Consider the following 25,353-nt stretch of genomic DNA (forward strand, 5'->3'; position numbering starts at 1 on the left):
CCAACAACAATCCCACCCAGGCCTAACCCCATAGCCCCATGTATTTACCCTACTAATCCCCCTGACATTAAGAAGCAATTTAGCATGGCCAATCCACCGAACCCACACATCTTTGGACTGTGGGAGGAAACCTGAGCACCTGGAGGAAACCCATGCAGACACAGGGAGAACGTGCAAACTCCACACAGACAGTGACCCAAGCCGGTATTGAATCTGGGTCCCTGGCCCTGTGAGGCAGCAGTGCTAACTACTGTGCTACTGTGCCGCCAGGGAGGTGGGCATTCGGGAATGGGGGGGGTGGGGTGGATGTTCGGACGTTGGGTGGGGGGGGTGGGGGTGGGGGGGGCTGAGTTCAGACATACTGGGGTATTGGACATTGTGGGTAGGGAAATTGGACTTGGTGGGGTGGAGATTTGGACACTGCGGGTGTTAGGCCAGGGTTTAAAGTTTATTTTTTAGTGTCACAAATAGGCTTACATTAACACTGCACTGAAGTTACCATGAAAATCCCCCAGTTGCCACACTTCGGCGCCTGGTCGGGTACAATGAGGGAGAATTTAGCATGGCCAATGCACCTAACCAGCATGTCTTTCAGACTGTGGGAGGAAACCGGAGCACCCGGAGGAAACCCACGCAGACACGGGGAGAACGTGCAAACTCTGCACAGACAGTCACCCAAGCTGGGAATTAACCCAGGTCCATGGCATTATGAGGCAGCAGTTCTAACCACTGTGTCACCGTGCCATGGGCTGGGATGCTCAGTTGCGGGGGAGGTGTGGGGTGTCTCCGCGAGGTCGGGAGTGTTACTGGAATCCCATGCTCACTCGGTCTGGGTCTTCAAGATAACTAAGCTGAAGTTAGAGTAACCGAGTGCAAAACTGGCAGAACAATCGACTTAGCGAGTTAAGTCACTTTGTTGGATGGTTTCCAGCCCAGCACAACTGTCCAGGGGAAGTTAGCCCTTCTGGACAATTGCAGGGTAAACCCTTACATGGAAACGTCAAAGGGGGATTCCCCAGGGCACCTTTGGGGTAATCCCCCCACCCATTGGTGAACCAGAAAGTACAGGCCATAACTAAAGCCCCAATAAGGCGCGATTTTCTGACTTTGCTGGCATTTTTCTGGTGGCAGAACAGCCACCTATGACATGCTCATAGGATCCAGAAAATATACCGCCTAAAGAAGTGGACATGGGCATCAAAGACATCCAATGACTACAATTTTCCATGCTGAAGGCTTTCCCTTCCATTCAAAGGGACTTACAGCCTTCCCTGTGCTTAAATATTATTCGATTTTCCAATCTGAGGTCCCCGACCTATCTCAGCAGCATCCACCTCCCCCAGTGAGGCTGCTGGGGCTCCAGAGCTGTGACTGGGCCAGCCGTACTGGCAGCTCCAGCACTGTCCTTAATTGGACGGTGAGCACGCAGGCAGCTAGTGAGGAGACTGCTTTGGGAAGATTGTGTTAGAGGGCCTACGGCCAGCAAGCGTGGTCTTGGGACTGCCCAGCTGATGTTATATCGATCCCAAGCCAGTTGGTGAAGTATTAAGGTTGACACTAATACTTCTGATGAAGGGTCTATTCGAAGGATGCAGTGTTACATATGTCTGCTTCATACTTACCAGCCCAGTGTCCCAGCTCCGATGAAGGGTCAGCCAGATTCTAAACGTTGGTTCTACTCTCTCTCCACTATGCTGTCAGACCTGCTGAGTTTCTCCAGAATTTTCTGATTTTATAAGCGCTCTAAGTACTTAATTAAACAATGCACTTCATCTGTGTATCTTAATGAATGTGCCATTAACATTCGGTTCCAATGTCAGGGCTTGAAACCATGATAATATCCTGCCTCATTCAGACGCCAGGAGCTGGAGTATTTTACACAATCAGTGCGACAAGCACTTTTGGTTTATTCATGAAACCCATTTCTTCAGGTGATAAAGCTACAGGCTTTGTTATAATTAACCCACGTTTTAATGGCACACAAAACCCTGTGGTAGAAACTCTTACCTTGTAAGATAATGCAAAGGTCACTGCTAAACAAGTACTTCTTTCTCTTGTTGATAAAGTGAAAGCAATTCTGATGCTGAATGGACTAAAAAATTTCCCAGCATGGAACTGTCGAACAGTTTGTGTATCAGAGTCATGATGGGGAAGGTCTGCAATATTGCACTGTAATGTATTATGGTGAAGCAAATTACACTTTCAGCTACGCGCAACGGTGTGTGCCGATTTCCACAGCACTGTCGGGGCAATCCCATTTACATAAAAGCAAAATACTGCGGATGCTGGAATCGGAAACAAAAACAGAAAATGCTGGAGAAACTCAGCAGGTCTGACAGCATCTGTGGAGAGAGAACGTTTCACGTCAGGATGACCCTTTATCAGAGCGCCAAATCCCACTTACAATCCATCGTTAGCAACTTGCCAAACATTACATGGCAGCTAAAACTTGAAATAGAATTGTTAAGTCAATGAAATTACGTGACAAATTCATTATTCATTTCACAGTTTTCTTCTGTTTCCTTCGACACAGGTTGGTCAGTACATTCCAGGCTGCTCCTTGCGAAAAAAAAAACTGAGGTCACGGTGTTAAGAATTCGCCGGGTGCCTTTAGATTAATCCAATCATTCACCAATCGCAGCCTTTTTGCAACTTCAAACATTCACATGTTTGTCATCCGCCCCTTCGCAGTCTGCATCCACCTCTTTTGCTGCCAGACTGTCTTACCCACCTGTGCCACCTTCAGACTTGGTGGCTCCAACACCCCTTTTACTGCCCTCCAAAGCCAGCATCTCCAGAATTCCATCGTTACGGTTTTGCCTGCACTCAGCCCTGCTAGCCCATCATTCTCTTCCCCACAAAGCTACACTGCCTGCCGCGTTGGGTTACAAAGACAGTGACATGACCATAATGCGATCAGCCCTTTGATGAAATGCAGGCTGAGATAATGAGCTCACGCTGAACACTGTGTTGACACACGGTCAATCCACCAATTTTCCTTTCAGATGCTACAATCTTTGAAGTTTTGCGGCACCTCATTTAAAATGTTCATCAGCTGGAGGAAATCAGAACAAAAATACATTCTTCCAGTTCAAGTTAAAAAAAAATGAAGGTAGAATGGTAAAATCTGCATTCCACTTGCTATAAATGTTGTGCAGTGAATCTCCATAGAATAGATCTTTATAAATATAATGAGGCAATTACACTGGGTAACATTTTGCATGCCAATGCCAACTCTGCTATAGAGCAGTGCCAAGGGTAGAGAGCCAATGTAATAGATTTCTAAACTAAACAGAAGACAATTCTCCAATGTAGGCATTGATATGATAGGGAAAATATTTCAATATAATTGAAGCCAATTTTGATTGTGACCACTTAATTATATCACACTACTGTGTCACTTGTTCTTCTCATAAATGGGTTGGAAGTAAATGTGGGACAAAGATACTGCAAATGAGTAAACATGTTGGAAAGGTTCCCAGAATGTCGCTGAAGCCCGTTACTGTTGGTGGTGTTAACAAGTGCAGCTCACTCACTGATCAAGTTGTCCCACATATCAGACTCATAACCTACAACAGTCCTGCCCGAGGCTCATTTTTAGTGATTTACTGGTGGACTCCAATGAAAACATTGGTCATTTGTAACAGGTTATGGCTCAAGGAAACATGAAATGCCATTAGACAGGCAAAGGGCGCGTACTTGAAAAGATAAACGATTGCTGGGCCAAGGGGTAAGAACAGGGGAGTGGGACTAATTGGATGGTGCTTTCACAGAGCCATTAAAAACACAATGATCTCCTTCTGTGCTGCAGGATTATATAAAGCAGAGCTGTAAAATAGCACGAAAAGTACAATAGCAAATTAACTGGTATCCTTGTGGCATAGGAGATTGTAACAGCAGGGTACAATAGCAGCAGTGTTAACACAGCTCTGTTAAAGACAGGAGAAGCACATTGACACTTCAAGGCGTGCGGAAACCCTTTGACAGCCAATTCTAAAATATATCAAACCCCAAATTTATTCAGAGAAGGGGGGGGGAGCAAAATCAGTAGCACATGACTCTGCAGCAATCCCAATTTTGTTTCCTAGGTGATGAAACAATATATTATGATAGTGATTTAAGGGGCGTCTGGACAAATACATGAATAGGATGGGAATAGAGGGATATGGCCCCGGAAGAGTAGGGGGTTTTAGTTCAGATGGGCAGCATGGTCGGTGCAGGCATGGAGGGCCGAGAGGCTTGTTCCTATGCTGTTATTTTCTTTGTTCTTTGTTATATTCTCACAGCAAAGGGTGGTCCTCAGTTCTTTGATCAGGACATTTAAAAATCTCCTTCCAACTCCAATTATTGGTAAAGAGTTACATGTTTCCCAAGCCAGAAATAAAAATGAGTGAAACAAAATGTGTACAACTGTTTTGTGTGTTAAAATTAAAATGTGCGAACTTCCACTGTTGGCATGGATAGATTGTCTAACCAGTGACATTAGTGGCATCAGGTTAGAGAGTCCTTTCATAACACTGGTCACTGCAGAACAAACATTTGGTATGGTTAGTCTTCACACTCAGGAATAGGGGTTTGATGGGCCAAATTGCCTCTTCTACACATGAAATTCACTGTTCTCCTAATTACGACACTTTGGGGAAACTAGCTTGAAGTCAGGAGTGAAATAACCAACCAGTTAGCTATTCAATCACTCAGGTTAACTGAGCCCGTTTCTGACCTCCTCCTCCCTTGACCAATTCCCACCTTTTTAAATATAGAAAATTGCAGTTAAATATAGAAAATTGCAGTTATAACTGTGTCATACCTTGTAAACTGAGATTGTCCGGATCATTCAGGTTGTCAAAGAGCGGTGCATAGTCTCCATAGAATTCGGAATAACCACCCATCTCATCACCTCGGACAGAGCCGACAGAAGAGGAGGAATGCACAGAGCACTGGGATTGGCTTAGCCTCGCGCAGGTGACCAAATTGCTCACGTTGACTTTCAGATTGTTTGTACCTTCTTTTGGAGGGGTGCCTTTGTGGCGACCGTTTTTATTGTTCGCTTGTGGTGTCGGCAAGGCGTCCTTCCCTGAATCTTTGTCATCTTCAAGAAATCAAAAACAACCCTTGTATGTTTGAGATATTCCAAATATTTCCACTTATCATGCAGCTTTTGCAATTTTCACTTGTTTTTTGTGGGAGGGAGAATCAGGTAAACATCCGGGTGGAAACATTTTTAGGTTATAATTTATATGCCACAAGGGTGCTGGCATTGCACACAGTAAGATCCCACTGTGTTTAGTGGGATCCCACAGCATTACAATAAAGCGCCAGGTAACTATTTTTAAAGTGAGGGATAAATATAGGACAAGACACCAAGAGAACAGCCCTGTTCTTCATTGAAATATTCTGATGTCTACTGGAGAGGACACACAGGAGCTTGGTTTCATCTGCAAGGGGTAAGAACAGGGGAATGGGAAGTGCAGCACTTCCTCGGTGCTGCACTAAAGTTCCAGCCTAGATTATGCATTCAGGTCTCAGGGGTTTGAACCCACAATGTTCTGACTCAGAGGTGAGCATGAACCAAGTCTGAGACCAAATGTGTTCATAATTTCAAGTCTCTGGCATGATGCATGAAAATGGTTCCTTGGTCAAAGGTGCTTCCCCTTCATAACTAAGTGTGCTAAGCCACAAAGGTCAGGTTTAACTTCCATCTGTGTCGAGATAGCTGACTGCATTTGGAATGCCATGCCTTCACAACTTCCAAGCTTGGGAAGGAAAGGTTGCCAGAATTTTCACTCCAGATTAGGTGGATTGGCCATGCTAAGGGTGGCACGGTAGCACAGTGGTTAGCACTGCTGCCTCACAGCACCAAGGACCCAGGTTCGATTCCAATGGGCCGAATGGCCTTCTTCTGCACTGTAGGGATTCTATTCTATTCTATGATTATTTCCAATCCTACATTTGTGCATGTCAGGCTGTGACAACTTACAACTCTGCTGGAATGCCTCTCATGTTCAACCATCCTCTGAGACTAACACTTCAACAGATAACTGTGTGCAAATAGCACCTCTGTCATCAGACCCCAGGATGATTGAGTGGTTGAATAGTGGAGAGAAGAATTTGTGGAAAAAGGAAAATAAAGCTGATCTGGGTGGCACGGTGGCTAGCACTGCAGCTTCACAGCGCCAGGGACTCGGGTTCAATTCCCAGCTTGGGTCTGTGTGGAGTTTGCGCATTCTCCCCGTGTCTGCGTGGGTTTCCTCCGGGTGCTCCGGTTTCTTCCCACAGTCTAAAAAACGTGCTGGTTAGGTGCATTGGCCATGCTAAATTCTCCCTCGGCATACCTGAACAGGCGTCGGAGTGTGGCGACTAGGGGATTTTCACAGTAACTTCATTGCAGTGTTAATGTAAGCCTACTTGTGACACCAGTAAATAAGTTACAAACTGGATCAAGAACTAGGTTGCTCCAGTTTCCTTACAACTCTGCAAAGCATCTTAAAAGCACCAGTTTTCTATGAAGTACTCTTGCAGGTTGTTGTTACCGTTTGAATTAATAAGCCATTTTGGCTACTCTCAAATATTTTTCTTTGTTTAATTGACACAGGGTGACTGTGATTAAGCAAGATTGAGATTAAATGTAATAACGGAGAGTAAAATATGCCACACACCAGTTCTTTCATATTTACCTATGTCACTGTTCTCCAGTGACTGATCTTCTTCAGAAACCTTCAGAAAAACCTCCTCCAGTGTGGTGTCCATCAAACCAAAACTAGTCAGATTCAGGTCCTCCAGGTTCAGATCCAGGGCCTGTCAGGGAAAACCGTTATTTTAGTTTACTCGGTCACCTAGCTCTGCTGCGGAGGTGCAAGTGGTAGCTTCCCCTTGGGATTCTCAGAGAAATCCATTGTTTGTATCAGAATGTGTCAACAAGGTGTTGTTACTGAATGGACTAGCCCTCCTTTCCCACATGCTACACCATTAGAGTACATCTAGGCCAGAAATTCAAGGTATGCAGAGCAATTGGATTAGTTAAATTAAATTTCTCCTCCAACCTTATTGATCTTTGATTTAGTATGTGAACATTTCTACTATGTGGCTTAAGCTTTTGTTGGTCAAAATCAGCTTCAAAGCCAAAAGATGGAGATTTTAAAAAATATATTCATTCAAAGGACATGGGCATCGCCGGCTGGCCAGCATTTATTGCACATCCCTAGTTGCCTGAGGGTAGTTGAGAGGCAACCACACTGCTGTGGCTCTGGAGTCACATGTAGGCCAGGCCAGGTAAAGACGGCAGATTTCCTTCCCTAAAATACATTAGTGAACCAGATGGATTTTTCCGACAGTCGACAATGGTTTCATGGTCATCAGTAGATTCTGAATTCCAGATGTTTTTAATGGAATTCAAATTCCACCATCTGCCGTGCCGGAATTCGAACCCGAGTCCCCAAAACATTGGCTGAGTTTCTGGATTAATAGTCTAGTAGTAATACCACTAGGCCATCGCCTCCCTCTAATATACCTGGTCCCCCCATGCCGACACTATAGTTACGAAAGCCCACCAACGCCACTACTTTCTCAGAAGACTAAGGAAATTTGGCATGCCAGCTACGACTCTCACCAACTTTTACAGATGCACCATAGAAAGCATTCTTTCTGGTTGTATCACAGCTTGGTATGGGCTCCTGCTCTGTCCAAGGCCGCAAGGAATGACAAAAGGTCGTGAATGCAGCCCAATCCATCACGCAAACCAGCCTCCCATCCATTCTACACTTCCCCACTGCCTCGGCAAAGCAGCCAGCATAATTAAGGACCCCAGGCACCCCGGACATTCTCTCTTCCGCCTTCTTCCTTTGGGAAAAATATATAAAAGTCTGAGGTCACGTACCAACCGACTCAAGAACAGCTTCTTCCCTGCTGCTGTCAGACTTTTGAATGGACTTACCTTGCATTAAGTTGATCTTTCTCTACACCCTAGCTATGAATGTAACACTACATTCTTCACCCTCTCCTTTCCTTCTCTATGAACGGTATGTTTTGTCTGTATAGCACACAAGAAACAATATTTTTCTCTGTATGTTAATACGTGTGACAATAATAAATCAAATCAATATAGAATATATCAATTCCAGCCCAGAGATACTGCAATGGACAACTAGAACACCGCAGCCCCTTTTAAGCCAAGCACGACAGCAGAGACTTTTCAAGCAGCACATTTCAGCAGAGTCCATTTATACCTCAAACTATTTAAACAGCACACAAAAGCAAACAGAATATATTTAAATACTGATGATCAGAAAATAGTTTATTTAAACAGTACACTACGGCAAACATTATCTATTTAAGCAGTGCACTATGGCAAACTGCTCAAATGAGCAGTGGCTATGCTAGTTCACTGGTTACCAATCCAGTGGACTGGACTAGTGAACTGGAGATTTGAGTTCAACTTCCACCATGACAACTGGGGAATTTAAAATTTATTGTATCTGGGAAAAAAAAGCTAGTGGCTGGGATTCTCCCCAAAAAATTCAAAGTGCAGAATTTGCGTCAAAACGGGAGTAACTCCCGCTGTTTCTCTGAGCGGAATTTTCAAAGTGAATCTCCCACACTCTGTGCACTGCATGTGCCTCAGGGAGATTCATGCTGAAAATCAGTGGGGAGAGCCTATTCCTATTGGAGAGGCCGGCAGCTTAGCATTGAACGGGGCACTGCGCATGTGCTGATCTGTCGGAGCAGAGATCGGCGCATGCGCAGTAATCCCGCACTGTGGGCTTCCCGATCGCTGCCCAGCCCCATGACCTCACATCACTGCTCCTCCAACCCCCCCCACCACCCGATCGCTGGGCAGCACAGCAACCCCCCCATCACTGACTGGGAGCCCCCCACCCCCTAATCGCTGGCCTCCTGGATGTCTCCGGGCCAGCCCCAATACTACAACCCCTCCCCCGGCAGTACTGATCATCCCCTTCCCTCCCTCTGCCATTGATCCTTATGCAGAGTGACAGGATGCCCCACCCCCACCAATCAACCCCTCATAGGTCTGACCTCCTCTGGCCCCGTCCCCTTATCACTACCCGTTGCCTGGTGGGCAGTGCCAAGGTACCCTTTGGGCATTTTCAGTTTGCCCCTTGGGTAGTGTCAGGGGGCCAGGCTGGCACTGCCAGGCTGGCAATGCCCAGGGGGCACCCCCCCATTACCCCATACCACCTGGGGAGGCCTCCATGGTACCCATTAGCGGGGAGCTGTTGTAAACCCCACTGGAGTGAACGACACCAGGCCGGTGGGGGTGGGGGAAGAAGGAGAGGCATCAGTCCTGGAGACTTCAGTCCCGGACCCGATGATAAGGTTTAAATGAGGGTTTTAATATTCAAATCAAATCAATTCTTGCTCAGGCTCAAGGGACCTTTAAGTGGTCCACCAGATTTTCTGTCCCGCCCGTTACGTTTCCTGCAGAGATTTTCAGCCCAAGTGTTATTTATAAAAGGAACTCAGCTTCTAATTATTGTGTTCCCATTATAGGGTTAGGGTATAAGAGGAGGCAGCATTACCTGGAAAAGCCTCTCAAAGCATCCTTTCTTCACAGCTTCTGATGGCAGAATGTAAGATATCTCCGTGTTGGTGTCTGAGATCAGTATGGTGGACACAACATACTTTTTAATAAACTGGCTGACCTTGGTCTCCAAGCAGGAAGAGCGCGATGAAGGGCTGAGATCTTGGCCCGAATCTAAAAGATACAAAGTAGGAAAAAATATTGAATGTATTACTTATAAAAAGGGACATGCTGTTGAAGCTTTGCATCTTGCACTCATCAGGACAAATGCAAGAATGCCAAATTTCAAAGGAAACAACAACACTTACTGCTTCAGAGAAGGATCTAGTATAAATTGCTGCTCCTTTTGAAATTTGACATTCTTTTATCTGTCTTGATGAGTGCAAGATGCAAAGCTTCAACGACATGTCTCTTTACCCAGCAACTACCTAGCGAATACCTAATGAAATTTCTTGTGTGTAGTGTGCTCTACTTGTAAGTGACACACTCTGCACTTCCACGATGTGGATAAGACCTATATTGTAATTGGAATTGAATAGAATCCCTACAGTGCAGAAGGCAACCATTTGGCCCATTGAGGCTACACCGTCAACAATCAGGCCCTATCCCCGTAACCCCGCATATTTCCCCAGCTCATCTCCCTGACACTAAGGGGCAATTTAGCATGGCCAATCCACCTAACCCGCACATCTTTGGAGTGTGGGAGGAAACTGGAGCACCCTTCATTGAAGTCCTAATCAGTGCACAATAGGCTGCACTCCAATCAGGTCCCAAGAGTATGGGCTTGGTGGAGTTTTGGTGAGAGACACCAATTTGATTGATTCAGCGCCGCAGAATCGCTACCTCGTATGTGACTAACCTGGGCTAGTCTGAGAGTCCGGCTGCTTTTTCACCACTGTCAGCTTGTAGCCATCCCCGTAGGTGCTCTTGAGGAACAGAGGTGACCCACAGCACTTCAACTTCCCATGTGAGATTATTGCAATGCGGTCCCCCAGAAGATCAGCTTCGTCCATGTAATGTGTGGACAGGAGGATTGTCCGGCCTGCAATTATTAGAAAAGATCCACTTACACAAGTGTGTGATGTTCAAACAACAAGACATGCGCTCGCACTTCTTTCAAAAATCTACTCATTAAAACAAAGTCAACTTCAATACCCTTGTATCAATTTTTGAAATGATAACCTCAATGCATTAGTTTAGCAAACATTGATTTTATTGATGATCTTGTGACTTTAAATGTATAGCATCCCAGACGACAGGTAACCAGTACCCAGAATCTTCCACACATTGGGCGGAATTTAATCCAGTTGATGGGGGGTCTTGCTTGTCGGCTGGTGAATCGGTCAAGTCATCAGTAGATTTCGTTTTAGATTATGTCCTTTGTTTCTTTGTTATTCATTCATAACATGGGCGTTGTTGACTGGCCAGCATTTTTTGCCCATCCCTAGTTGCCCTTGGCTAGGCCATTTCAGAGGGCCGTTGAGAGTCACATGTAGGCCAAATCAGGTAAGGACGGCAGATTTCCTTCCCTAAAGGACATTAGTGAACCAGGTGCGTTTTCCAGACAATTGACAATGGTTTCATGGTCATCAGTAGATGCTTAACGCCAGATATTTTTTAATGAATTCAAATTCCACCACCTGCCAGTCCCCAGAACATTAGCTGAGTTTCTTGATTAATAGGCTAGCGATAATACCACTAAGGCATTGCCTGCTAAAGATATTCTGATTGTGTCGATTACTACTGAAGCCAAGCTCAGAGTCGTAAAGTCTCCAGTGTATCTCACAGACTCAGACTGTTCACTGCTAGCTGGCTGCCATTGACGCTGTTTCTCGTTCGGATCCAAACGCTAGCGTTCATTAATACATGAGCAAAATCCTGTAGATCCTGGAAATCATAGAATCCCTACAGTACAGGAGGAGGCCATTTGGCCCATCAAATCTGTTCCGACCACAATCCCATCCAGGCCCTATTCCTTAATCCTCATTTATCCTGCTAATCCCCCTGACACTAGGGTCAATTTAGCTTGGCCAATCAACCTAACCTGCACATCTTTGGACTGTGGGAGGAAACCAGAGCACCCGGAGGAAACCCACACAGACACGGGGAGAATGTGCAAACTCCACACAGACAGTGACCCGAGGCTGCAATTAAACCCAGGCCTCTGACGCTGTGAGGCAGCAGTGCTAACCACTGTGCCACCGTGCTGCCCAAGTCTGAAATCAGAAAATGTTGGAAGTGCTCAGTAGGTCATACAGCCTCTGTGAAGCGAGAAACGGAGTTTACGTTTCAGGTTAGTGATCTTTCTTCAGAGTGTCGAAACGTCAATCCTGTTTCCTTCCTCACAGACGCCGCCCGAGTGTTTCCGGCATTTTCTGTCTTGATGCCAGTCTTCATTCTCACTGCTCAGCAACTCGCAATTAACTGAGAGATTTCCTGCTCTCGGCACCTTCCCATCACTTCACTGGGGTCACTGAGCTCGGCAATCATACAGATCACATCTATGTCATAGTGTTGTGACCATCAGGTGACTGCACCACAAACATTAATGGAAAGTCCATTAGTTGGCCCATTAGAGTGCTCATGCCATCTCTACACACTGCATGCTTTGACAGTGACAAACTCTTGAAGAGGTTCAATATTAGCAAAGCAATAGCTGCATCCATATGAGCATACTGAAGATTGTATCGATATTGGTATCCTGTGTGATGGTACACTGAGGGGGCGTATCAGTACACTGACTAATGTACCGCTCTGATACTCTTATCCATGTCTTTGTTACCTCTAGATTCAATTATTCCAACATTCCCCTGACCGGTCATTCATTTTGCATCCTCCATAAATCTAACTTCATCCAAAACTCTGCTGTCCAAAGCTTCACTTGTACCAAGTGCTGCTCACCCTTGCTCCCTGTGCTTGCTGACTGATGCTGGCTCCTGGTCCAGCAATGTTTCAATTTTGAAATTATCATCCGTTTTTTTCAAATCCTTCCATGTCCTCACCCTTCCTCATTTCTGGAACTTCCTCCAACTTATAATCATAGAATCCCTACAGTGCAGAAGGAGGTCATTCAGCCTATCGAGCCTACACTGACTCTCTGACAGAGTATTTTACCCAGTCTCTATCTCTCCGCCCTAGCCCTGTAACCCCCCACACATTTGCCAGGGCCAATCCACCTAACCTTCACATCTTTGGCGTGTGGGAGAAAACCGGAGCACCCGGAGGAAACCCACCCAGACACGGTGAGAACGTGCACATTGACCCAAGGATGCAATTGAACCCAGATCCCTAGCACTGTGAGGCAGCAGTGTTAACCACTGAAACTTCTGCACTCCTCCAAAACTGGTCATTTGACCATCCCCAATTTTAATTGCCACATTATATTGTCAGCTTCCCAGATTTATAATTCTCTAATCCTCTCTCCTCCATTAAGAACCTAGCTCTTGGTCACCTGTCCTAATATCATATATATATATATATCTCTATCTATATATGGCTCAACATTAAATTCTGTCCAATAATGTTTTTGTAAAGCACCTTGGGATGTTTAAAAGGCACCATATAAATGTAAGCTATTGTTGTAGTGCTATCAGTATTGGTATAGTAAGGAAATTATTAATATTGATGTTAGGTTTGAAATCCTGGTCTTCTAAAAGAGTAAAACAAAAGGAAAAGAGTTTGAGATCTTGGACCTCAAATATTATGACTAAGGCCCTGGTTTACCACTCAGTAGTGATTCACATGCTCCAAGGCACTTCAGAGACATGGACACTCAACAGTAGGCATTTCAAAGCAGTGGACAAGTAATACCAGGAATGCCTTCCCCTCCATACTCTACCGGCGCCTTCGTCTTTAGGCTCACATCTTTGGGCAGGTGTCCTTCCCCCATTCAAAGGACCCTTTCAAACGCCTCCCGCTACCTGGACCCCACCCTCTGGCTTCTTACCTGCTCTTAATCTTTTCATTGAGAACTGTCGGTGCGACATCAGCCGTCTCAATTTCTCTGCCCCTCTCACCCACTCCAACCTTTCTCCCTCTGAACTTGCTGCATTCGTTCTCTTAGGTCCAACCCTGACCTTGTGATCAAACCTGCTGACATGGTGGTGCCATTGTTGTTTGGCGTATTGACGTCTACCTCACAGAGGCTGAGCGCCAGCTATCAGACGTTTCCTCCCACCTCCCCCTGGTCCATGACCCCACCACCAAACACCAAACCATTGTTTCCAGGACTGTCACTGACTTCCCTGCCTCTGAAGATCTTTTCTCCACAGCATTCAACCTCATAGACCCCATCCCCACACAGCCAGCTTCCACAAACATGACTGCCCTGGTAAACCCATCACATCCATCTGTTCCTGCCCCACGGAACTCACTTCTTCCTGCCCTGACTCCATCTCCTCTCCCCTCGTCCAGTCTCCTCCTGTCCATTCTCCTTCCACCTACAATTGTGATTCCCCTGATGCCTTACCTCACACCAACAAACTGCCTCCTCCTCACTATAGAAGTCCAATTCCTCTACACCTTCATTCCCCACCAGGAGGGTCTGAGGTCACTTCTTCCATGAGTAGAGGCCTGAACAATCCCCGTCCACCACCACTCTCCTCCCACTGACTGAACTTGTTATGTCACTCAGTAATTTCTCCTTTAACTTGTCTCACTTCCTGCAAATAAAAGCTGTGGTTATGGGTACCCACGTGGATCCCAGTTATGTCTGCCATTTTGTGGGGTCTGTGGAACATTCCTTGTTTCAGTCCTACCCAGGCCCACTCCCATAACTCTTATTCTGTTACATCGATGACAGTGTCAGTACAATTGCATCCTCTTAACTGGATCTGGAAAGATTCATCAATTTTGCTTCCAATTTCCACCACTCTCTCCCCTTCACATGGTCTACCTCTGACACTTCCCTTCCCTTCCTTGACCTTTCTGTCACCATCTCCAGTGATAGACTGAACACCAATATTTATTACAAACCTACTGACTTTCATAGTTACCTCGACTACAGCTCTTCACATCTCTGTAAGGGCTCGATCACATTCTCCCATTTTCTCCACTTCTGTTCTGATGATGTCACCTTCTAAAATGGTGCTTCTGACATGTCTACTTTTTCTGTCACTGAGGCTCCTTCCCATCTGTGGTTAACAGGGCACTCAACAGGGTTCGACTCATTTCCTGCACCTCTGCCTTCATCCCTACCCCTCCCTCCCAGAACCATGATAGGATCTACCTTGTCATCACTTTTCACCCCACCCGCCTCCGTATTCAAAGAATCATCCTCCGCCATTTCTGCCAACTCCAGCACAATGCTACGACAAAATACATTTTCCCTTCACCCCCGATTCCCCGTCAACATTCCGCAAGGATCATTCTCTCTGTGACATCTTGGTCCACTCCTCCATCACGCCCAACTCCCCATCCCTTTCCTGTGGCATCTTCCCTTGCAATCGTAAAAGGTGCAACACCTGCCCCTTTACCTCCTCCCCCTTCACTGTTCAGGACCACAAACATTCCTTTCAGGTTTAGCAGCAGTTCCCTTGCACCTTCCTTCAATCTGGTCTACTGTATTCGCCGCTCCTAATGGGGTCTCCTCTGCATTGGGGAGACTAAGCACAGACTAGGTGATCGCTTTGCGGAACACCTTCACTCAGCATCACCCAACCTTCCTGTTGCTGCCATTTCAACTCAGCACCTTGCTCTCACGCTCAGATGTCTGACCTTGTCCTGATGCAATGCTCTAGTGAAGCCCAACGCAAACTGGAGAGGCAGCACCTCATCTTCCGATTAGGCACTTCACAGCCCTTGGGATTCGGCACTGAATTCAACAACTGCAGACTGTGAACTTTCTCCTCCATCTTCACTTTTTTTTTTAAATATCCCATTTTTTGTACCTATGCAAAAATCTTCCCTCTCCCTTCCCCACCTTGCACTTACGTTTTGCTACATCTTTGTTGCAATCTCTCCCAGACCCCACTGTTCACTGTTCCAACTGTTTCACCGCCTCTTATAGACAATTTTCTCCTCTCTTTGGTTCTGTAGAGTCGTCATGCAGACTCAAAGCATTAACTCAGTTTCTCTCCTTACGGATGCTGTCAGGCCTGCTAAGTGTTTCCAGCTTTCTTTGCTTTAGTTTCAGATTCCAGCATCCACAGTATTTTGCTGCTTTGGTATGATGAGGCATGTGCCATTATCGGTATACAGAGGCATTTACTGACATTGGCATACTGTTGTACCTTAGATATGCTTTGTGTCAACCCATCCTGCATGAAATTTCATTTCACCAGCGATCTATTTGTCTTGTTGATGACCTTATGCTTACTGCCGCTTAGCTTGGTTATTACTCGGTATACACCCGCCATGAATTACTTAACAAGTCAGTAAATCAGAGTCCGAAGCATTGACCCACCTTGTTTGTACTTCAGGATTAGGTCCCAGATAGCTCGGCGAGCATAAGGATCGACCCCTGCCGTAGGTTCATCTAAAATGACCGCTTTGGATCCCCCAACAAAAGCGATGGCGACGGACAATTTGCGTTTCATTCCGCCAGACAACGTCTGCACCAGAGAATGCCGCTTATTAGAGAGTTCCAAGTCTTCGATCATCCTAACCAGAAAACAAGGAAGTAAGAAAGAGAGGGTGAAAGTAAAATTCCGTTAATTTATGCTTTCTCATCTTCAGGTTTGATGAGTACAACAGCAAATGTTGGACCAGAGGTTTGTAGGTCCCACAAAATAAAAAAAAAGACAACAGCTGGAAATGGTAGAGGAGCAGGAGATTTAAATCTGAGATGTAGAACATAGCACGGAGTGATGTTCAATGGCAGGAGATAGCACAGTGAAGACACTTGGCCAAATAAGAGACAGAATGAAGTATTCAAAGAGTTACACCATTACTCCACTTACACCATTTAGCTCTAACTTTGGTGCTAGACCAATGAGTCACATGAGCTGGTTTTGTACTGACAATTCAGCCCACAAAATTCAGGCACGGTGGCACAGTGGTTAGCACTGCCGCCTCACAGCGCCAAGGACCCGAGTTCAATTCTGGCCTCGGGTGGCTGTGTGCGTGGAGTTTGCACGTTCTGCCCCGTGTCTGTGTGGGTTTCCTCCGGGTGCTCTGGTTTCCTCCCACAGCCTAAAGATGTGTGGGTTAGTTGGATTGGCCACGCTAAATTGCCCCTTCGTGTCAGGGGATTAGCAGAGTGAATACATGGGGTTATGAAGATAGTGCCTGGGTAGGATTGGACTGGAATGAAATAGACAGCTCTTTCAAAGAGTCAGTATAAGCATGATGGGCTGAACGGCCTTCTGTGGTGCTCTAAGACTCTACTTTATGAGGCGAGTAAATGGATGGGGTAAAGGAATTGATAAGCTGGATTCTTCACACTCTGTTGGTGGTGGTGGTGGGGGAGCGGGGGTAGGGAAGCAGATCTGATGCTCTTTTCCAATGCTACATTCCTTCATGTGTTTATATAACCTCTATCACTAAGCTCCTTACTGCTAACAGATAACTTCTTCTCTTCTCTCCCCCACCCGATAGCTCCTGCCCCATTGCAGTGTTAATGTAAGCCTACTTGTGACACAAACAAATAAACGGATTAAACCATGGGTCACACTTGATCAGTGTCCAGCAGAACTCAATCCGAGTCCACTGTAAGCGTGACCAGCGACGAAGCTTACTTGTCCATTTCTTTGCGGATCTCATCCTCAGCCATCCCCTTCAGCCGGGAGTAAAACCAGAGATGTTCCTCCACGGTCAGTTTGTCAAACAGTACGTTGTGCTGAGGGCACATGCCCAGGTTCTTCCGGATTTCATCCATTTCTGTCCGGATGTCATGCCCATAAATGGTGGCCGAACCGGCAGTGGGTGGGAACAATCCCGTCAGAATGGACCTGGAAAACAGCAAGGCGTTAAGGCAGCTCAATGTGAAAATCTCCACAGTTTCCTTCTCCTGTTTTCAATGCGTTTTTTATCGTTTGGCTTCTAATGTATTTATTCTTAGTCAGCACCACACCAATCAGAATCCACCAAGAGCTAATCCCACAACCATGTCACACATCAAATTATGGGAGGCGATGGCCTAGTGGTATTATCGCTAGAATATTAATGCAGAAACTCAGCTAATGTTCTGTGGACCCGGGTTCGAATCCCACCACGGCAGTTGGTGGAATTTGAATTCAATAAAAAAATATCTGGAATTAAGAATCTACTGATGAGCATGAAATCATTGTTGATTGTCGGAAAACCCATCTGGTTCACTAATGTCCTTGAGGGAAGGAAATCTGCTGTCCTTACGTGGTCTGGCCTACATGTGACTCCAGAGCCACAGCAATGTGGTTGACTCTCAACTGCCCCCCAAGAGCAACTAGGGATGGGCAATAAATGCTGGCCAGCCAGCAGCGCCCATGCCACACAAATTAATAAAAACAAAAATACATTTTCAGAAGTCAAAAGAGGTTTTACTGTGACGCTTTTTCAACTTCTTTTTTCCAATCTACTTTTGAATGACCCTTTAGGTGACTGATGTGCAAGTTTGGTTGAAAGCTTTTGCTATTGCCACCTTTTCACTCAAGGAAAACTGTCTTGTTGGCTCAATAGTTAAGGAAGTGAAAGCTTTTCCTAGCCTGGAACTCACATTGTGGTGGTTTTACCGGCACCATTGTGTCCAAGGAATGACACCACCTGGTTCTCATGCAAGTTGAGGCTGAGCTTATTCAAAGCCAGCTTCTTCCCAGTCTTGTAGACTTTAGTCAGCTTGTCGATGCACACGACGAGGGGCAGATGGCTTGGGTCTTCCTCTATCCCCCGAGTTTCTTCTGCAAGAAGATTGGACAATAAATTAGGTTATCAAAATGCCCACGTAAACATGTAATGACATATTTTTCCAAGTAACCAATCGAGAATCGCCTTACAGTGAATTGAATGACCACATGATATTCTCTCATGATCATGGGTCAGATTCTCCAACCCCACCTGAAACTGGGATTCTCCAGTTCCGCTGCAGTGGGCAGAGATTTGGCTGAGTGCCAAGTTCTCCATTCTTGCTGGCAGTGGTGACAGGACATGAACGGCCGGAGAATTCCAACCTCATGTCAACCATGAGCATCCAGCAAGGTGTCCACTGCCAGCCAAAATAAAGAGACAGCAATGGGCGCACAATGGAATAAATCTACCCCATAAACTCCCCTGCACAAATGATTGCCTTTTATTTAAATAGCTAGCCTGCACTTTGTGGCAGAGATTTATTACTCCTCCCAAGGTATGTCATTTCTTTCTTGACATCCATACTCCTCCAGGTATAAAAACGACTTCAGTACACATTACCCTTGCATTATCAGCCTGGACAATCTAAAAGGCCTTGACGTTTAGAAGCTTTTGATTTCCATGCAGTCCCTCTGAGTCAGTTTCTCTGATGTTATCACCCCAACGCAACGCTGTGAGGCAGCAGTGCTAACCACTATGCCACCGCTTCGTCCTGTGAGATTATTTACTTGATTTAAATTATTTAGTAACTCCTTCCCTTTCTGCTCCAAATTCCCACTCTCACCAAATTCCTGTTGGATCTTGCTTTTGTATGTCCTCTGAATTTTGTGCGCACATGGCTCTGGATTCAAGCGCCAATCCTTCTTACTACCAAGTTACTAGGCATACGCTGTTCCAACAGTGAAGCGTCTTAGCAACCAGAAATAGGTTAATGAGTGAGTTACCCAGTCTCCTGCTCTCCATCGCACAGGCCTGATCATCCTCCATGATGCTGAGTCTACTGCTTCTGGACCATGGCCAGGACCATTCCCATGTTTCGATTCGTCCATTGCCCAACCAATAGGATTTCTGGAATGGAAAGTACCATGGTCTGGGCAGTCCGTACATCCCTGAATATAAAGGGGAAAATAAGTTAATATGTGAAGGACAAAGGAACGCAGAACCTGTCGTGTTCTCTGGCTGCCCCAAAGCACTTGACAGCCAAATGATTACAGCCCATTTTTAGGTCAATACAGCAGTTAACAGGTACAAAGAACGGCTTCAAGAACAAGGGGCATGACCAGTTAATCGGCTTTTGGTGATGTTGGTTTAAGGGGCGGCACAGTGGCACAATGGTTAGCACTGCTGCTTCACAGCGCGCAAGGACCCGGTTCGATTCCAGCCTTTGGTGACTGTCTGTGTGGAGTTTCTTCCCACACTCCAAAGATGTGCAGGTTAGGTGGATTGGCCATGTTAAATTGTCCCTTAGTGTCCAAAGATGTGTAGGTTAGGAGAAATAGTGGGGTAAATATATGGGGTTACAGGTATAGAGTGGAATGCTCTCGGAGAGTCAGTGCAGACTCAATGGGCCAAATGGCCTCCTTCTGCACTGTAGGGATTCTATGATTCATCCAAACAATCCATGGTACACTGTTTAATTGGCATTGCACTTACAGCACAACAATGGTTTGGAAATAATAATGGAAGTGTGGTATGCACTATTGGAAACAAAGAATTCCCGTCATAATCTCTGGACTGTAATCGACTCTAGAAATTCAGACATTAACTATAAACCATTTAATCTTCCTTCCGATTGTTTCAAAACACTATTGGCAGGTTTGTTTTTTCATGTGACAGAAGAGGTTAGATGCTTTTTATTAGATTAGGTTCTGGAATTTTCAATGGGGCTCAGGGAATTACACTTCACAATGGCATTCGCAATGAATTAAATTCTGCTTTGATCTCACAAAGCAATAGAATTTTTCATCAATGTTTTCAGTATCAAATCCATCCAGTTTTTTGTCTATAAACCTGGATTACCAGCTGTCCAACCAACATCACATCACTCTGGCAGCTTTTAAAAAGATATTTTGTTAAAAAAATTCCATCATATTATTTTCATAAAAAATAAGAAGCTGATTCTTCAAATCAATAGATTAACACATTGCCATCATTGTCTTAACAGGTAGGAGGAGAGGAGGCGGGTGAAAGGTGATGGGGTAGGGGGAGGGGGCAGAGGAATGGAGGGAAAGGTAAGAGAGGAGGGGGAATGGGAGGGGAGGGGGAATGGGAGGGGAAGGAGAGGGGGAATGAGAAGTGAAGGGGAGGGGGAATGGGAAGAAAAGGGGCAGAGGAATGGGAAGAGAAGGGGCAGGGGATGTGGTAAGGGATGATGAGAGGGGAGGGGAGGTGGGGGAAAGGGAATGCGATAGGGGAAGGTAGGGGAATGGGGGGAATGGGAGGGGAGGAGTGGAGAGATGAGGTGGTATGGGGAGGAGATAAGCGGAGGGGGAAGGAGGGGGAAGGAGGAGGGCTAGGAGAGGGGATAGGAGAAGGGAGTAGTGGGAAAGAAAGGGAGGATCTGCACTTATATAACTGCCTTCAACCACTTCAGGGCATCCCAAGCACTCTCAATGTTATCCATTCATCCAATGTTTCCACTGCCCCTTCTGTTTTTACCCCCAATTTCTCCTTCAATTGTTGCCAGGATGTGGTGATTGTTCCTTTAAGGGCAACACAGCAGAGTAAAGATCACATGGCCTGCGTGACCAATCAGGACTCGGGGTGTGGAATCACCCCCATGGCGAGAGAGACATTTTGGGTGCTTGACACAGCCATGAGACTGCTTTACAATTCTTATTAATACATACCTTTTGTGTTCACCAATGAAGTCTTAGAAAGTGCATCTTTACATTGCACAAGGCTGTCAGGTCTCCATTTCCATTGACTATCTTTCTCTCTTAATTGTACTTAGCAACACCTTTTACAGCCAATTAAGTATTTTTGAAGTGTAGTTACTATTGTAATAAAGGAAATGCAGTGGACAATTTGCACACAGATTCCACAAACAGCAATGAGTAAACAACTAAATAACTAGTTCTGAGCTGTTGATTCAATGATAAATATTGGCCGGGACACTGGGGCTAATACCCTGGTCTTAACAAGTTGACATAAACAAGTCATGGGCTTGTTTATGTCAACCTGAAAGGGCCTTGGTTTTGGGTCTCATCTGAAAGACAGGGCCTCCAACAGTGCGGCAATCTCTGCAGCCGTTGTCAGCAGAGATTATGTGCGCCGGCCTCTGGAGTGGGATAGTCTGAACCTACAGCTAGAAAGAACAAGATGCTTATTAGCTTCAATAAATTGTCATCACAGCCATTGTCAGGTCCTTCAATGTGCTGGAAGTAATTACTCAACAGCAAGCAGACGGTAGAGCCTCACACATCAGCCCTTCAGTCGAGCTGTTTGGTTGACAAAGTGTGAAAGTGAGGCGCCAGCTGTCATCCAGCTCTCCGAGCTCCAAGCCGGTTCCCCAGCTGTTGACTCACAAATCTCTTTGCAGCTTCCCGTTGTACTTTGGGGCATCCATTAAAGTGTGTCTGACTAATAAGCAGGGAGAGTGCAGGGGCATGAAGAATAAGAACGCAGAAATCTTTTCAACAAAAGCTGAAGTGTAAATCCGTGATGACACTTTGTGCAGTTTCCTTGCATTCCTCACCAACAACACAAATACAGGAAGGTGGAAAGGGGGAGAGGGGGAGGGAGGCGGGTGACAATCTTCAATTGCAGCAAAGTGCAAAGCAGAACTGCCACCACTGACGGAGCTAATTTAAAGCAGTGGAACTGTTCATAGAAATCACAGAATCCTATAGTGTAAAAGGAGGCCATTCGGCCCATAGAGTCTGCACCGACAACAATCTCACCCATGCCCATCTCCATAACTCCAGATATTTACATTTGCATTGAACAGGTATTTTGTGTCGGTCTTCACAGTGGAAGACAGAAATAACATGCCAAAAATTGTTGACAAGGCAGCTATGGCAGGTGAGGATCTAGAAACTATCAGTATCACGAAAGGGGTAGTGTTGGGCAAGCTAATGGGGCTAAAGGGTAGACAAGTCACCTGGCCCTGATGGAATGCAACCCAAGGTACTAAAAGAAATGGCAGGGGAAATAGCAAATGCACTAGTGGTAATTTACTAAAATTCGCTGGACTCTGGGATGGTTCCCACAGACTGGAAAACAGCAAATGTGACGCCACAGTTTAAAAGAGGAGGTAGACAAAAGGCAGGTAACTATTGGCCGGTTAGCTTAACTTCTGTAGTAGGAAAAATGCTTGAATCTATAATCAAGGGAAGAAATAGCGAGACATCTGGATATAAATTGTCCCAATGGGAAGATGCAGCATGGGTTCATGAAGGGCAGGTCATGTTTGACTAATTTGGTTGAATTTTTGAGAACATTACATGTGCAGTGGACAATGGGGAACCTATGGATGTGGTGTATCTGGATTTCCAGAAGGCATTTGACAAGGTGCCGCACCAAAGGCTGCTGCACAAGATAAAGGTGCATGGTGTTACGGGTAATGTATTAGCATGGATAGAGGGTTAGTTGACTAACAGAAAGCAAAGAGTGGGGGTAAATGGGTGTTTTTCTGGTTGGTGATCAGTGACTAGTGGTGTACCTCAGGGATCAGTGTTGGGATCACAATTGTTTATGATTTACATAGATGATTTGTAGCTGGGGACTAAGCGTAGTGTGTCAAAATTCACAGATGACACTAAGATGAGTGGCAGAGCAAAGTGTGCAGAGGATGCTGAAAGTCTGCAAAGGGATATAGATAGTCTAAGTGAGTGGGCAAGGGTCTGGCAGATGGAGTACAAGGTTGGTAAATGTGAGGTCATCCATTTTGGTAGGAATAACAGCAAAATGGACTATTATTTAAATGGTAAAAAATTGCAACATGCTGCTGTGCAAAGGGACCTGGGTGTACTTGTGCAGGAATCTCAAGGAGTTGGTTTGCAGGTGCAAGCAGGTAATTAAGGCGGCAAATGGAATTTTGTCCTTCATTGCTAGAGGGATGGAGTTTAAAAACAGGGAGTTTATGTTGCAGCTGTGTAAGGTGCTGCTGAGGCCACACCTGGAGTACTGTGTACAGTTTTGGTCTCCTTACTTGAGAAAGAATACACTGGCACTGGAGGGGATGCAGAGGAGATTCACTAGGTTGATTCCGGAGCTGAGAGGGTTGGATTATGAGAAGAGACTGGGGCTATACTCATTGGAATTCAGAAGAATGAGGGGAGATCTTATAGAAACATATAAGATTATGAAGGGAATAGATAAGATAAAAGCAGGGACGTTGTTTCCACTGGCAGGTGAAACTAGAACTAGGGGGGATGGCCTCAAAATAAGGGGGAGCAGATTTAGGACTGAGTTGAGGAGGAACTTCTTCACCCAAAGAGTTATGAATCTGTGGAATTCCCTGTCCAGTGAAGCAGTTGAGGCTGCCTCATTGAATGTTTTTAAGGCAAGGATAGATACATTTTTGAACAGTAAAGGAATTAAGAGTTATGGTGAGCGGGCGGGTAAGTGGAGCCGAGTCCATGAAAAGATCAGCCATGATCCTATTGAATGGCAGAGCAGGCTCGAGGGGCCAGATGGCCTACTCCTGCTCCTAGTTCTTATGGTACCCTGCTAATCCCTCTAACCTACGCATCCCGGGACACTAAGGGGCAATTTAGCATGGCCAATCCACCTAACCTGCATATCTTTCGGGCCGTGGGAGGAAACCGGAGCACCCGAAGGAAACCCACGCAGACACAGGAAGAATGTGAATACTTCACACAGACAGTGACCAAGTCCCTGGAGCTGTGAGATAGCAACGCTAACCACTGTGCCACCCTATAATCTGAGGGGATATAACTATCAGGAAAGGGTAAGTTGGTTGAAGCTCTTTTCTCTATATAATAAAAGACTGAGGAGTGACGTAGCTATGAGAATATCTGCCATTGTACAGTACAACAGTCACTATACTTCAGGGGTACCTCGTTGGCTGTAAAATACATTGTTACATCTGGTGGCATGAAAAATGCTGCATGAACGCAATTTTTTCTTCTTTTTCTTAAATTTTCCCAGTAGGAATTCCACAGCACACACCAGCTGAAATGAAACTTTTCACTCACGTACCTTGGTGTTGCACCTAACGGAGGTCTTTAAAATTATGCTGTTTCCACTTGCGGTGAGTTCAAAATTGAGAGGCACAAACTGCTACCGCACACCATTGACAGCACAGGAACAAGCTATCAGACCAACAGACCCATTCTGGTGTTTATGCTCCACATAAGCCTTATTCCACTCTTCTTCATCCAACCCCATTAATATATCCATCTTAATCCTTTCTTTCTCTCTCTCAAGTTTATCTAGCTTTCCCTTAAATTCATCTACCCTCTCTATCACTTTCACATCCTTCCAAAAGTATATTCTGTCATAGTGGAGATCGGTGCATGCGCTGTAGTCCCGCACTGCCAGCCTCCCGATCACTGGCAAACCCCATGACCCCTATCCCCTGATCGCTGGACCTGGGACCTCCCCAGGCAACCTGCGAAGCCCTACCCCCCAGCCAGCCCCGATGTCCCGGTCCCCAGCCCCGGAAGCCCCGCCGCCCCCCACCCCCCAACAGCCCCCATTCCAGTCCTGACCCCACCCCCCACATCTTCCCAGCAGCCTCAAACTCCCCCCGCCCAGATGGCTAGCCCAATCACCGTCCTCCCTCCCTCTGCCTGCGATCCCGAATGCAGAGTGGCAGTGGGACTCCCCTCCCCACAATAGGCCCTGCCCCCTTGGCACTGCCCGATGCCCAGTGGGCATTGCCAGTTTGCCCCTTGGACAGTGCCACAGGGCCATGCTGGCACTACCAGGCTGACACTGCCCAAGGGGCACCCCCCTTGCCCTCAACCTCCTGGGGAGTCCTCAATGGCCTCCGTTCCCTCTAGCAGGGTTGGCCGCCTATCCCCTGTTAGTGGGGAGCAGTTGTAAACCCCGTTGGAGTGAACCACTCCTGGCTGGGGGAAGGCGGTGGG

The 25,353-nt window shown here is 46.0% G+C and overlaps 1 protein-coding gene across 2 annotated transcripts in view; it reads right to left on the bottom strand.

The window, feature by feature from the left end:
• Positions 1-25,353, bottom strand: part of abca2 (ATP-binding cassette, sub-family A (ABC1), member 2) — a 551,670-nt gene that overhangs the window by 102,074 nt on the left and 424,243 nt on the right. For both annotated transcript variants that reach the window (XM_078226666.1, XM_078226665.1), the window contains 8 exons: positions 19,240-19,404; positions 18,168-18,348; positions 17,212-17,424; positions 15,939-16,135; positions 10,395-10,577; positions 9,534-9,709; positions 6,675-6,795; positions 4,808-5,089 (listed from right to left, as the gene is read on the bottom strand). In XM_078226666.1, coding sequence (XP_078082792.1) covers positions 4,808-5,089; positions 6,675-6,795; positions 9,534-9,709; positions 10,395-10,577; positions 15,939-16,135; positions 17,212-17,424; positions 18,168-18,348; positions 19,240-19,404 — 1,518 coding nt within the window. The remainder of the gene's footprint in view (positions 1-4,807; positions 5,090-6,674; positions 6,796-9,533; positions 9,710-10,394; positions 10,578-15,938; positions 16,136-17,211; positions 17,425-18,167; positions 18,349-19,239; positions 19,405-25,353) is intronic.

This window comes from Mustelus asterias, chromosome 13, assembly GCF_964213995.1.
Source record: "Mustelus asterias chromosome 13, sMusAst1.hap1.1, whole genome shotgun sequence".
Taxonomy (NCBI): domain Eukaryota; kingdom Metazoa; phylum Chordata; class Chondrichthyes; order Carcharhiniformes; family Triakidae; genus Mustelus; species Mustelus asterias.